This window comes from Falco naumanni, chromosome 4, assembly GCF_017639655.2.
Source record: "Falco naumanni isolate bFalNau1 chromosome 4, bFalNau1.pat, whole genome shotgun sequence".
In the NCBI taxonomy this organism is placed as follows: Eukaryota; Metazoa; Chordata; class Aves; order Falconiformes; family Falconidae; genus Falco; species Falco naumanni.
Genome location: NC_054057.1, coordinates 83,104,809 through 83,118,918, shown reverse-complemented (window position 1 = coordinate 83,118,918; position 14,110 = coordinate 83,104,809). Strand labels below are relative to the sequence as shown.

General features: G+C 43.8%; 1 protein-coding gene across 3 annotated transcripts in view; it reads left to right on the top strand.

Annotated features, from left to right (window-relative positions):
- Nucleotides 1–14,110, top strand: part of TTYH3 (tweety family member 3) — a 74,904-nt gene that overhangs the window by 45,899 nt on the left and 14,895 nt on the right. For all 3 annotated transcript variants that reach the window (XM_040593486.1, XM_040593484.1, XM_040593485.1), the window contains exons 3-7: nt 2,560–2,671; nt 3,300–3,520; nt 4,335–4,430; nt 6,950–7,022; nt 7,370–7,445. In XM_040593486.1, the coding sequence (XP_040449420.1) occupies nt 2,560–2,671; nt 3,300–3,520; nt 4,335–4,430; nt 6,950–7,022; nt 7,370–7,445 (578 nt within the window). The remainder of the gene's footprint in view (nt 1–2,559; nt 2,672–3,299; nt 3,521–4,334; nt 4,431–6,949; nt 7,023–7,369; nt 7,446–14,110) is intronic.

Sequence of the window (14,110 nt, the reverse complement as noted above, 5' to 3'; positions counted from 1 at the left end):
TAGGGACTATGCCTGGAGGCTTAAGGGCAGCCGAAGCTGTGGTTCCTCTGGGGCTGGATAGGAAGCCTACTGGAGTAGTTCTGCCTTGAATAGGGTAACGAGTTTCAAGTCACTTTTCTGTCATCGCTACTACTTCATAAACCCTACCTTTGAGTAAACTGGCTAATGTGCCTAGATGTGCTGCAGCTTTAAGGACAAGATGACTGCTGCTGCTTCAGAGTGCAGTTTCTGAGACTTTTCCACCAAAACAGTGCTGCTGTGCTTGGAATACTGAGAGCTGGGCAGCAGGATTTGGGCGCTAACCAAGTCTTCGCTGAAAGAATGTGCTTCTAGTAGCTGTAACAGGCTGAATAAAAATTGCTCACTAATTAAAAGGGTCAGATCTGTGTATTCAATGTCAGGAATGTTCTGGAATTTATTTGGTGTCTATAGTAGAAACAACTGCTAGTGTTCTGTTGCTCAGGAGAGTGAAAGGGTCTCTGAATTTGTTTGCTCTAAGCCAAGGGTAAATTCAAGCCACAGGTTTGTAGTTGCCACCATGGGAGGCTGAGTTGCTTTATGCTGGGCATAGCTCTGGATCCGTAATCTCTCTAGGTTGGGGGGTGTGTGTGTGTGTGTATATGTATATGTGTGGCTGTTTTTTTTAATCCCCTCCACCCCTGTGCATCCTAGGCATGCGTTACCAGGCTCTGGTAATAGCTGCAACCAGGGAAGAATGCAGAGGGCTTTTCTCCTTTTAATTATCAGAATCATTTGCATTAGGAAAATGTTTGAGAAATGGCGTTCATGAAGAAAGCGGCTGATTTAGTATTAACACTAAATATTAAGAGTTACATATCTGCTGCCTCTCTTCCTGTTAACGATGTAGGCTGCTTACTGTCTCTGGAAGAAACTCTTCAGCTGAAGCTTTTATGGGCCAAGCTGTCTATAATTTATGGGGATTCAGTTGTTGGAAAAATCTGACACAGATTTTCATAATAGATTCATTTCCAGTGCATGGTCTCTGCTTCTTGTATGCATGAGGAGAAAGTAGAAATGCAACCAGGTGAACTATCCTGTTTTGCTTATTCTTCCTGAAGTAGATGAGCCCAGGAAAGGGGGCTTTTGTCTTCCTGCAGGAGGGAAGTGAGAGCAGAAACAGTCCTTCGGACTGCAGGTTGATATATATGCCAGGGCAAATCTGTGCAAGGGTCTGTTATCTAGACAAAGCCTGCTCTGGCCTGTCTGCTTGGGTTGATTTCCCAGCTGGGTGGTGATGGTGATGAAGAATGCCTCATGTCCTTTAGTGACCCTTCCTGTTAAACAAAGGCACTATGCTTACTTGTTCTGAAAGCTGTTTGGCTTGTTTCCTTCCTCTCTTCCTTCAAACCGACTCTGTGAGGGCAGTGCTATAACCCAAGCACAAAGTTGTTGGGAAGAAATTAAATGTTTTATCCAGAATAACTCTAGATTTACACCAAAACCACCACCACTTTCCACTACCACAAACACAACCTTGGTGTCTTGAGAATCCTCCTGGAAAAGATCCTGGGTGCTCTGAAGCTAATAAATATGACATGAGAATAGGGAATTTGTACCTTGGTGATGTTTGTTTGCTCTGAGTTTAGTTGTGTGACCCCTTCACAAGTTCTTTCCCTTCTATTATTAGGGAAAATGGACTTGGGAAGAAGAACTGTGAGTTCTGCAGTGATGTGTTAGTAGAAGAGGTATCACTGATGTGCATGAGAACCTCCTAGTTACAACTCATTTACAGGATCTTCCTCCTTTAAGTGAGGTTTAAGCTAATATGGTTTACTTCATATTTGGGGCAGGCTGATATGTGTGGACAGTTAGGGCAAATCAGGTGATAGGTGGTAATTTGCTAAGCAGCTGGAGTTGAATTGTGTCTATAAGCCTGAATTTTGCTTGCTTTAAAAGTAAGTAAGCTTTTTGTCCCAGTAAGTTATTAAGCCTTCTTTCTCAGTACTCTAATTGGTGTGTAGATGATGTTCATAGATATTTCACAGTGTAGAGGAGACGGCATGGAAAATGTATCTAGAGGAACCACCACCGTGGGCAAGTAGTCAGTGCACTCTTTGTGTCCTGCTTTTAAAAAATGTAAGGAAACAATCTGTATTTCATGTCTGGAGAAGGCATGTGTCTCCTGACACAGCAATGAGGAGCCTCTCGCAGGAGCCACTGGAGAGTGGCTTGGCTGGCTGGATTTCTGGTACCCATGGCTAGATCTGAACTCTTAACAGTTCTCTTAACACATTTTCGTTATTGTACCATAAATGAAACATACGTATTGAGGAGGGGTGGTGTTTTGCTGTTCATTGTATGGATGCCATACAGAGAATCAGTGGCTGTGTGGAGAACACAGGTGTACACTTACAGGTGAATCTTTTTAGTGGTTGCTGAGGAGCACAACTACCCCAGCTACCCTTTGGGAGGCATGTGGCTTCCCTTTCTGTGGAAAGTGCTGGTGTGACTACCAAGGGTGCTGCAGTGGTAAACCATGCATTAAATAGCTTGCCTTTTAGCTTTAACTCTACCCTTTCTTGCTTTCTTTCCCTGCAGTGCTGGAATTGCTGTTGGCTTCTATGGCAATGGAGAGACCAGTGACGGCATTCACCGGCTGACGTACTCACTACGCCATGCGAACCGCACTGTGGCGGGTGTCCAAGACCGGGTAAGCACTAGTAGAGACACGCTAGAAAATGGGAAGTGTGGGAATAAGCAGACTTGCTCAGCACCTTTTCTCTTGGATCTGGCTGTGCTGGTACCTCTTCCTATTTTTTGTTAGTCTCTGGGCTTAAAGATGTGCTAAAATTTCCGCTAACAGAATGGTGATTTCTTCAACTCTTCTAAAAATATTGAAGCAAACACAGCTTCTTAAATGAAGTCTTCTCTTTGCTAGGTTTAAAAACAGCTTCCGATCATCTCTTTTCCACACCCAGAAGAAGAGGCAGGCCAAAGCAGACAAATCTTAGTAAATTGTATCATTTTAGTACAATCAGTTGTTCGTGTGCTACCTCTCATTTCGTGGTATCATACTGCAACCCTGATGGCTGCAAAATGTGTACATGTGTTAAGGGCTCAGCTGAGGTGCCGTCATTGGACTACTTGCAAACAATCTGTTATAGATGCTTATAAGTTGCTTTTGAAAGGTAAGTAGTCTGAGCCTCTTAAGACAGAGGACTGGTAATCTGGAAGCTGTCTATGACTCGCTAGTAAGAGTGAATCCTCTTCTACTATCTTCACTTCCTTGTCCTTCAATTATTTTTCTCTTTTTTTCTTTGTTCTTTCCCATACCATAGGTACTAGATACTGCAGTGGCCCTGAACCAAACAGTGGAACCAAACTTGCTTGTCCTGGAGGAGATGTTCACGAAGCAGACAGACTACCTGCATGTTATCCAGAAACTGCAGGGTCTCTTGGATGATCTAGTCAGGCAAACAACTGAGATCCCCTTCTGGAAGAATGAAGAGCTGTCTCTGGAGGAGCTCGCAATTCAGATTGACCTCTATGACTGGTACAGGTGTGTAGCATGCTGTAGTGTAGTGGTTGTAGCATCTGTTCTGGCCTGTTTTGCAACAATTATGTGTGTGTTCAGAGTGGCTGAGCCAAAGGCTCTCTATATTACTGCAGGTGCTCTTGGCCCACCCAGCTGATTTGTTTGTTACAACAAAACTGCATTTGGTTTAAATCCAATTGCATAACAACTATTTTCTTAACTGTGTTTATTACCGGCTGAAGGGAAACTTATTCTTAATGTACAAAATCTGTGGCTTGTGTTCTAACACTAAGGGGGGGAAAAAAAACTAGCCACAAAGATAGGTACTGTTGGGTCCTAGTAAGTGTGTTGTAGTTGCATGACACATTAGAGTAGAAAACTATACTAGTTCTGTAAGTTAACACCACACCCCAACATTCCTTTTTGTTAAACATATATAATAAAAGTTTGCATCAGCTGTACTCCACAAAAGAAAACCTTTATTCATACATGTGAAATAAATAACTGAAGCATTTTCTAATAAATGTCTAGGAAGTTCAAGAAGCTGCAATGCCTCTTCTCCACCTGATGGTGTCCAGTTGCATGTAACTTTACACTAGAACAATACTAGTAGTCTCATTTCTCAACAACTGTGTATGCTGGGTGCACTGTGTAAATGGTTTTACCTGCCTTGACTCCAGAGCCAGCAAATATCCAGAGTTCTCTGAAGATGAGTTGCTACTGGTGCCTTTTACTTGGAGAATATGGCTATATTTTTCCCATGAGTCCCACTAGCTTCTTGACCTGCACCATTTATACACCAGTTTTCCTTTGCAGACTATGTTTTTGTTTGCTGCAGGTGGCTGGGGTACTTGGGCCTGCTGCTGTTCCATGTCCTGATATGTTTGCTGGTGCTCTTTGGGCTCATTAGAAACTCCAGGGCCATTCTTATGGGGTAAGTCCTGACCCAGGCACAGTGCCTAAAGGCGGCCAACTGAATGCAGGTCCCTGCTAGTTTAAACCTCTAGACTGTTGTCAGTTGATATCAAGGACTTACAGGACTGAACATATTAAATTTGCCTCTCCATGTAGAAAGACTTTCTAGAGTGTAGCTCTGTGGGTAGGATTAGGGCTATGTATGAGAGATGTTCACAGGAAGGTTCTTGGGCTATAAAATGCAATGGTACTGGTGTCCATTGCTTTCTCTTCAAAGGTGAAGAACTCATGTCGGTAGTCTGCTTTCCACTAGGTTAGCATCGGTAGCCTCCAAATGTGAACATCCACCCTTAAATTTACAGGGTTTAAAAATCTTGCTTTAGTTCTCTACAGTTGTGAAGGCATTTGTTGGTTGACGATAAGCGTTGCATGTGTCTGCACAACCTGGTAGCATGCCTTTTGTGTCACGATCTGCTCTTGTTTACCTTTGGCTGTCACACCTGAAGAAATGTTAAACAGAACAGGCAATAGTTTGTACAGTTATGAGGAGGATTCTCGTTGCCATGGTACTGCAATACTAACACATGTCTATTTTGAAAAAGCACTACAGATGCTACCATGCTTGGGCCTCATTACAAGAAAAAAAATTCTGCTCTCCCTGTCCTGTAGTTTGGTGTAGCTTGGCATATTTGGCAAAGATACTGATATCATAAACATAGTGACAGTTTGACAACTGACATGGCCAAGAGTTTATCCTGGTACATGGTGATGCCATTAATAATTGGAATGCATATTCAGATTTATTATTTGCCAGATGACTTCATACCTGGCAGGTTATAGAGACAAAAGTCCAAGTGTGTGCACAGATGGTAAACCCAGGGTTTAAATTAGAATTTCATTCCCTGTTAGCCAGAAGTTCATATTAAGGCATTCCCCAAAGGGAGCACGTGGCATAAAGAAGCAAGTGCATCACAGCCAAGCAAGATGGTGAAATGCCAATTTTAGATCTTCTAGCCAAACAGTCAGTTACTGACCCAGTCATCTCTATTTAAAGTAGAACAGCAAATGTGTCTTATTGATTACCGTGCTCAGCTGGAGGCACCAAGCCATGTTATCCTTATGTCACAACCACAGAACCTTGCTGATCTATGGCTGATAATTTTTATGTCCATTTGGAAAAAGCATAGTGAAGTCTTTAGTGTCTTACTCAAGTGTTGCACAGAGGTCAGTCCTGTGAAGCTCCATTACTTCTGCAAGGTGAGCCATAGATCCATTCATAGAATAGGGATTACTCAGAATTAAAGTTGGTAAACCGAGGGATAGATACTTTTTTTTTAAATGGAGACGCATAGATTCATTTATTTAAAGCTCTAGTCTTCAATGAGACAAATGTGGCAGAAGAGGTATGTCCCTTCCTTACAGAGATGCTTGCACTATGTTTGAATAAAGAATATCTTTGTTATAAGCAGGTGGTTTTTTTGTTCAGGGTGTGGGTGGGAGGGAACCTACTTGTGTTTCAAAGCCTGAAGGAAAAAGCATCCCTGAGAGAGCAAGCCCAGGTTCCTTTACTTTGAAGATAAGGATACATAAAACGAAAATGCCTATTAGTCTGCATCCCTGTACCTGAGGGAGTTGGGGAGCACTTTTGCCTAAATATCTCTAGCATTTATACTGACAGCAGAGGTGAATAGCTAATGTGCTGGTTGGAGAAGTGCAAAAGCCTTTTCACTCGTGTGTGCTAGCTGAACGTCACTGAGACCACTGTTCTGTCATCCATCTGCCTTGTATCTGCTTGATAGTAGACACTTCCCCCTATTTCTACTGGTAATGAGGTCCAGTTGTCAGAACAAAACGTTAAAATCTGTGCAGAGATGGACTTGCGTGGTAGTGGTGGGCACCTAAAGTGTTGCTCTGAACTGTTTGCCTGCAGGTGACTGTCTCTCTCCTGGGCTGTGTGGGATGCTTAGATGCTGTTCAGATAGATGCACACAGCTTGGAACCAGTCAGGTGTCCTGACAGGAGCTGAGTGTTCCCTCCCACTGTCTGTAGCTGTGCAGTGCTTACACCTGACGCCCTCACTTAAGCTAGGAACAGGAGGGATTTGTCCAATTTTGGATTAGTATGTTTTTGTAGGCGTTTTTGATACGGCATGTTTTTCTTGGGTATCTTTGGACACAGAAAGTGAAGTTCAGAATGGGAATAGGGAAAGTGAGGGGACTGTAGTCATCCATCTGCCTTCCCTATCGCCCCCCCTGTGTCTTTGTGCCTTTGGGTCTCCTGCTAGAATCAGGGTAAGACTTTGCTTCAACTTTTTCCTTCCCCTGCAATCCCACGCCAGGTACTGTGGAAACTAACAGCTGGACATAAACTTCTGTTGCTGCAGTCCAGGACACATAAAATGAGATGGTTTATCTGAAGAAACAGTGGTTGATAATTTCTTGAGATTGGTAATTGCTTTGGACTCCAAATAATACAACTTGTGAAAGGATCTGCTTGAAATCAGAGCTTTTACGTCTGCCATCTGTCTGTCTCCCACAGGGTGTGCTTACTTGGGGTGTTTGCCCTGATTGTCAGCTGGGGATCCCTGGGTCTGGAGTTGGCTGTTGCTGTGGTAAGTGGCTCTAATCCAAGTCCCAGTCCCCCTTGCTGCAGGTTTGTCAGACATGAAATTAGTGTTACACTGTGCCTGTTTTGATAGCACATCTTGTTCTAAGTAGCTGTCCCAGCAATTTCCGTCTATGAAAAGTACAGAGCTCCTCCTGCCTCTGTGGTGTGTTAGCTGGCACTCCAGCACTGCTGCGGTTGTGTAAAGCAGCGCTAGTGGGGGTGACAATGAGACACTTCAGCATCTGAAACACCCCTACAGTAAAGGGTTCCTTGATGTTAACCTGGCTCAACTGCTCTTTAATACCGGTGTTCTTTGATACTCCTTTTCCTCTTTGTCTTGCATCTGTCTAGGGCTCCAGTGACTTCTGTATTAACCCAGATGCTTATGTCTCCAAAGTGGTAGAAGAGAATGCAGTGCTTAGTGCTGGTAAGTGCCGGGACTGGCTTTGGCATGCGGTACTGTGGCTCCAGCTGTCATACAGGAGCATGGCAGTGGCTGAGAATTTAAGGCTGTGTTTGAAACAGATGACCTTGCATACAGTGGGAAAAGCATATGTGTGTGGAGCTCTGGAAACCCGATGTTTTTCCCTAAGCAGTATTTATACCTTGGTCAGAAGTGTATATGTACACTTGTTTGGTTTTTTTGTCAGAAGAACCTTTAGAACCTTTCTTCTCTCTTGGTCCTTAGGTGGAAATAACTGATAAGATGGAACAGCAGAAGTTCCTGGATTATTTTGCTTTAAATGATGCACTCTTGAATCTTGTTGCCCTCTCTAAGCAACAGAAATGTGGCAACAGCAGCGTGTAGTTGGTTGTCACTTTTAAAACTCGCTCTTGGGTCTGTATTCCTGAATCTGGAATACTTTTTTGTATATCTGTTAACAACAAATATATTTAACTTTTTCTCTTAATGGTGGCTATAAGTAGTAGTCTCTTTAAAGCTCATTTAGAGGCTAAATACATGGAAGCTGCCGAAAAGAAGTATGAATTTCCCTTTCCATCATAAATGCAAGATTTTGACTGCTTTGTTTATCCTGTTCCATTTAAAGCAATATGCTTGCATCACAGTGGCATCCAGCTGAAGCACTGATGGATTTTTGGGTTTATTGCTCCTAATTTAGACTAAAGTGGTTAGTGAGATGAGGGGAGCCTCCGATTTGGACCTCGGGGGGGCAAAAGTGGCATTCAGAACTGTGGGTTAACAAAGTGGTTGGGTGCCTGCCAGCAGAGGTAACACAAGTGCTAAAAAGGAAAAGGATTTTTCAGGACTGAGTTGGCTGCTTAGATAACAAAATTAACTTTTCTTTTCTCCTACCTCCCCTCCTGCTGGTACTTCCTCTCTATATTTCTGTGTGTGATAAAACGCAAATAAGCAATTACACTGATTTGCAAAAGGAGCCACTTGTGTTTTTCCTGGTTCTTACTTAGTGGAATCAGAGAATCTTTGCGTTGTGTACAGGTCTAGTGTATGGCTGTGTGCTTAGCCAAATGCTGCCTCTTACTGTGCAACTGATAGGAAGTCGGGTGTGTAACTATGGCTGAGGATGCAAGGTTTGGAAGCAATGAGAATTGTTTATGTCTGGAGGCAGCATGTAGTATAAAAGAGTATGTACAGGTTGATATTACCACTCTACAGCTTATTTTTGGAATGCCTTATTTATTGATTTCCTGGGAAGGAGAGGGTAGAGCCAGGCAGCTATCTTTGTAACAAAGAAATACAATAAGGGAAGAGAATGAGTGCTTAGTGTCTCACGAGATAAATCCTCACTTGGCTGTGAAAGTGACAAAGATGTAGCTTCAAGTACCAAGCTAGCCTCCTAGTTGTTCAAGGCAGCAAATGGGTCAGTGAGGCCAAGGGGAAATATCTGATGCTAATGCCAGCTGCGCGCTGTAATAATTTGGTAACCCAAATCGGCTCTGGAGCATGCTTGGTAACAATTAGATTGACCCTGGGAAACTGAAGGAAGGCCCCTTTGTGCTGCTTTTCCGTTCCAGTTGTCCTTGTCTGCTTGGCTCCTGCAGTTCTTCGTTAATCAGTATCGTTCATTTAGAGGCTAACAGGGAGTGTGGGACTGACATCCTGTCCCTCCTCCTGCTTCCCCCAGCAGGGACAGTCAGCTCCCCCAAGTGAAATCGGGCTCTGTTCTGGCAGCACCGCCAGCTATAACAGTTGTTACGGCTCCATAAATAACAGTGAATGGGTCTAAGCGAAATGCTGAAGAGGAGGAAGAGCAGGTGTTGTCACAGGCTCGAGTTGGAAGGGTGGCCCCTTCCGTGGGTTGCTGGTGTGTCAGCTCCCAGCCGTTGAGTGTTCCTGAGCATCTTTTCTTTTTTTTTCAGAAGGAAATCAGTCTTCACTTCTGAGCCTGCCATAGTACTAGGCAGCTGGTTGGGAGATGATGGAATGTTCTGCCTTCCCATGTGGATTTTCACTGTTGTGTCATAGTTTATGATCAGGAAACTACGGAAATAGCTCTTGGTCCCTAATGTTGGGACCCTTCTGTGCACCTGAGCAGGGAGGAAAATTATAAAATGAGGATTGCTCAATGACTCTTTAATCCCAATAATGGCTCCTCAGCAACATCTTTAAAAGTCTGAAATAAGTGTTGGTATCCCTTAATATGCTTGGCTGTAAATTGTAGCAGCTGCTTTGTGATCCATTGAGCCATATATACAACAAGAGTAATGAGCTCACGGAGACAAGGCAGGCAGCTGGGAGCCAACATTGATGCAGTCGTCTTGGAGGAAGATGCCCTGTTTGGAGGCTTCTGGTTCTGGTGCATAGACTCTTCATGTTCTCTGATTTGCTACTTTAAGATTGCTCCAGACCACAGTGTACCCAACTATGCATTTTTTCGGCTCAGAAAAGAGGTAACTAAGAGCAAGTGTCAGTGGATGGAGGGGCTCAGCTAGTCCGTGGAAGAAGAATCCATTGGGAATTACCCTGTATGTAGGAATCTCACTTCTTTGGGAGATCAGCTGAAGTTGAGCTGAGAGGGCACTCGTGGTTTCAGTCTTGCCTAGGTATCTGCTTTTGGCCAGTGCTGGGGTATGGCATACTGGGCTGGGTGCTGTCATCTTTTTCTTAAGGAAATAAGAGCCAATGAGTAATCTCAAGAAGCTTTGTAGCGCTGGGTCAATTTTCCGCTTTAATCACTATTTTTAGTTGTTGTTTTTAAATGCAATGTGATGTAGTATTCCCAGCCCTGTGCTCTGGCATTCAAACTAGGACTGAGTCATCTGGATTTGCATATTTGCAATGCTTTTTTGTTCTTGGTGGTTATAGTAGTTTTCGCAGAAAAATAGCTGTGTTGGATACTGGGCAACTAGTATGTTAATATTCCTGTTTGTGTATTAATTTGTTTGCAAATTTAAATAGAATTAATGGAGCTGAGAATAATCTGATTAAGTGTATTATTGTTGTCAGGTTTTTAGCTGGAGAGATGTCCTTGTTGTGTAGATATTGTGCTGCATTATAAAAAGGGCAGGGGGGAGAAGGCAGGGCAAAGAGCCTTAATGCAGGTTTCATGGAGGAAGAGAGACTTAAATCATTTTGTAGAAGAGGCTGATGCATGTGCCTAACTCACCCGGTATCCATTAATTGAGATAAAGCCAACGGAGTTGAACAGTGGCTGTATAATCGTCTCCTGCTGCTAGTAAAAAGACTTGGTGCAGCCAAGATGTTTATTTTCCAAGCAGGAGGCTGTCTTCTAGTCTCATTCATTTTCATTGATATTATGTTATTATCAGATGACTTGCTGCATAAAATTAAATAAAAAGGCACAATCTGTCTAAACAACAGGAAGAGCTCTCTCCAGATTCTCTTACTAGAAATCTGCGTGGTGACCAGCCACTCACTTCATCTGAAGGAACTGCAAGCCTCAGGGGATGGATAATGGAGCCTTTTACTTTGGGTCCAGCCAAGGTGTTCAGGTTGGGTGCTGAGACTTAACTCAGATACAGGCAGCAAGTGTTCTTGTCGCCCCCCAGCCTCCTAATTGGCCTCTCGCTGATTCCTTCTCATCTTGGAAGCCCAGAGCTGAATGAACTGGAGAACTGACACTGCCACCACCTCCCTTCTCCTTTCTAGAAGTAAGGTCAGGACAAAAACCACATGTGGTGGTTGCACAGTTATTACTTGAGCTAACCAGGTGCTGCAGAAGAGTTTGCTCAGAGAAGCACGCTCAAGAATCCTGCTGAGGTTGGCGTTGAGAAGCTGTGTTTTCCTGTGTGGTTTTGTTGGGCTCCTGATTACCCGAAAGCTTTGAATGAAGGGCGTGTGGGATGGCTGCAAGCTCTTTGCTGAACGCTCACAATGACTGATTTCACCAGTACAAGAGCAGCATATATGAGAAATACAGATGTTATGCAGGTACCTCACTTTGCTGTCAGACTGTTGCCTTAGGGAAACAAAGCTCCTGGTGGGAGGACATCTTACCTGGGCAAGAAAAGCCAGCCAAAAGATTCATCTTCCTTTGACACCACAGGTGATACACTTCAACTTTCTGTGATGATTGGACCCACAGAGACAGTCTCATCTGGCTGTATATGTAAAATCCATGCTGCTTAGAGAATGCTCAAATAGAGATGAAGAAGGGCTGGGAAAAGCTGTTCTAGGTATGAGGAATTTTTTTTTAGAACTAGGATCTTTTTTCTGATGGCGCTTTACAGACCTTGTTCACCGCCTTTTGGCGGGTGCAAATGCCGTTTTGCATGAATAGTAAGTCTCCATGGTTGCAGAAGCAGTAAGTAGTTCTAGCAGCTGAAGCTCTCTTTGGTAGTCAGTTCTACTTTCCTTTCTAGGAAAACAGATTTTGCGAAAATAGAGCTTTTTGGGTAGTTCCCTTCCTTGCCTTCTGCTCCTACACTGCCTGTGTACCAAGAGAGTGGGTCAGGAGGATTGCTGCTAGCAACAGCAGGCATAGGCAGCTGCAAATGTGACCCTGCCTAACCCTTCTCCTGAGAACTAGACTGCCTAAAGGCTGGCTTCAAAAATCAGATCCAGCCTTGAGGAATTTTCCTTGAGAGGAAAAAGCATTGGTAAGATAATTATAGAAGGAAATTGCCTGGAGCTGTTAGCGGAGTGCAGATGATGGGTTTGCATAGCTATTTTTTGGACAGAAATAGGAGGTTTGGTGTTGTACAGGATAGCTTCCACTAGGTTTAAAACTGCTGAAGGTGCCTCCTGCTCCTTCCTCTTTTTCCCAGCCTGGTGATAGGGAGGCAGGGGTCACGCTCCTCTTAATTTCCAGGCTTTGCAGCACAGGATCACTTTAAGGCAGCTTTGTTGCCTATTGTAGGTTTAGCTTTCAAGCACCACAGCTATTAGCACGCTGGGTTCAGTGCAGGGGAAAGCTGCTCCTGCTGGCTTTGCCATCTTGGAAAGCACTTTTTATGTACAGATTGTCATACTTGTCAGCTGCAAAGCCAGTGCTACCACAGTGAAGCCTTGTTGATCCTGCCTTCCAGGGCGAAGCAAGGGAAGCACTTATTTCGCTGTACTGCTTTTTGCTTCACTTGTAACCAGCAATCTTTATCCTGGGCTTACGAGCTGCCAACTATGATGATATTGGGAACTCTCATCTGTAATCTGCCCACCAGGGATGATCCTGAAGGCCCTCAAGAAACATTTCTAGAGCTGCGTATTAGCAGTATGTCATGCAACTTAATGCACTTATAAAGGTGATGTAAACTTGATACTGCTATGAGAGCCTAAGAGAAACTTTAGTGGCTTGTGGGTTTAAAATAAATAGGTGACAGGATCACACAGCTCCTTTAGGTCACCCTGTGTGATGCTGTGGATTGCTGTTACTGTGTTGTTCTCTCAGCGCAGGTGCGTTTCAATCCATATTTCTGTAGCCATCGAGTGTGATGTATGAGCCTGGGAGAAGCAGTTCTTTCCTTGGCTCAGTACCTGTGGATGGTCATTTGTGTGGTCTGCCCAAAGTGAGGCGCACAGAGCAGCTCTTGATGCCCTCCTGTCTGCCCAGACTTTGCTAATTGCTGTTTAGAGCCTTGGCTGGGAAGATGTAAGTCATCCCGGAGAAAGAGTCAGTGGGAGAGAGATGGAGCAGCTGGCAGAAGCTGCCCCAAAGTAGGCTAATGAATTATAAATAACAGCTGTCAGGTTGCATTGCCAGTGTGCAGGAGCTGAGAGTCTGTGTTGTACCACTTGGTCTCCAGTGTGTTGGCTTGCCGAAAGGTGCGTTCAATATTTATGGGAAGCACGGCAGAGTCAGGATACAGTCAGGTCTGCTTCCTTCACAGCTCTGCTCGCTTGTCGTTGTGCCTCTTACTGATTTGCAAGTTGGGACTGATTAGAATAGCTTTTGCAGCCTGGAATATGCATCACTGAAAGTCACAAAGAGAAGATCAAAAAGAATGGAGAAAAGGATGCTAGTGGGGGTGGGAAATGCAGAGTGTGTGTGTTTGGGGGCTCTTGTAGTCTTTACTGAGCCAATGTCACCCTTGATTTTGCTGAGCTGGCGCGCTCCTCTTCATCTGAAGAGGAACTGTAAATGTTTGAGAAATAATCTAAAGGTGTTTGGATAATCAAGTCTTTTAGAGCTCCCTCCCTCAGTAGTATTATTGAGAATGGCAGGGGAAAGCCTGGTATTTGTAATTTGTGCGTGCTGCAGTTGGTGTGGTGTTATGGAAGACGCATGAGGGCACCAGGCTGTTTTCATAAACATCTGAATGAGGAAGAATAAAACTGTTTTCGAGCTGAAAATAACTGATGATGCTAGCAGAGCAATGTCACAGACTTATCTGGAAGTTTACAAGTAAGTCTTCACTCTACCAGCGATAGCTGGTAGAGCTACTCAGTATTAAGACTGACTTTTGGGATGTTACCAGCAATGATCCGAGGTCCCTTGAACAGATAATGCATCGCTCTTATCCTAATACACGGTAAGAGCTTTCTTGCCTGATCAAGTCTGTGGTATTGACTCAATACCAAAAAATACCTTTTTTGTGTAAGTCTAAATTTAGAAGGATGCGAAACAAATAATGACACTCTTTTAGTTAATTAAACCCTTGTCATCAAAGTTGAATAGTGTGCAAGTGACACCCATCAGAAAATAGGCTACTAGT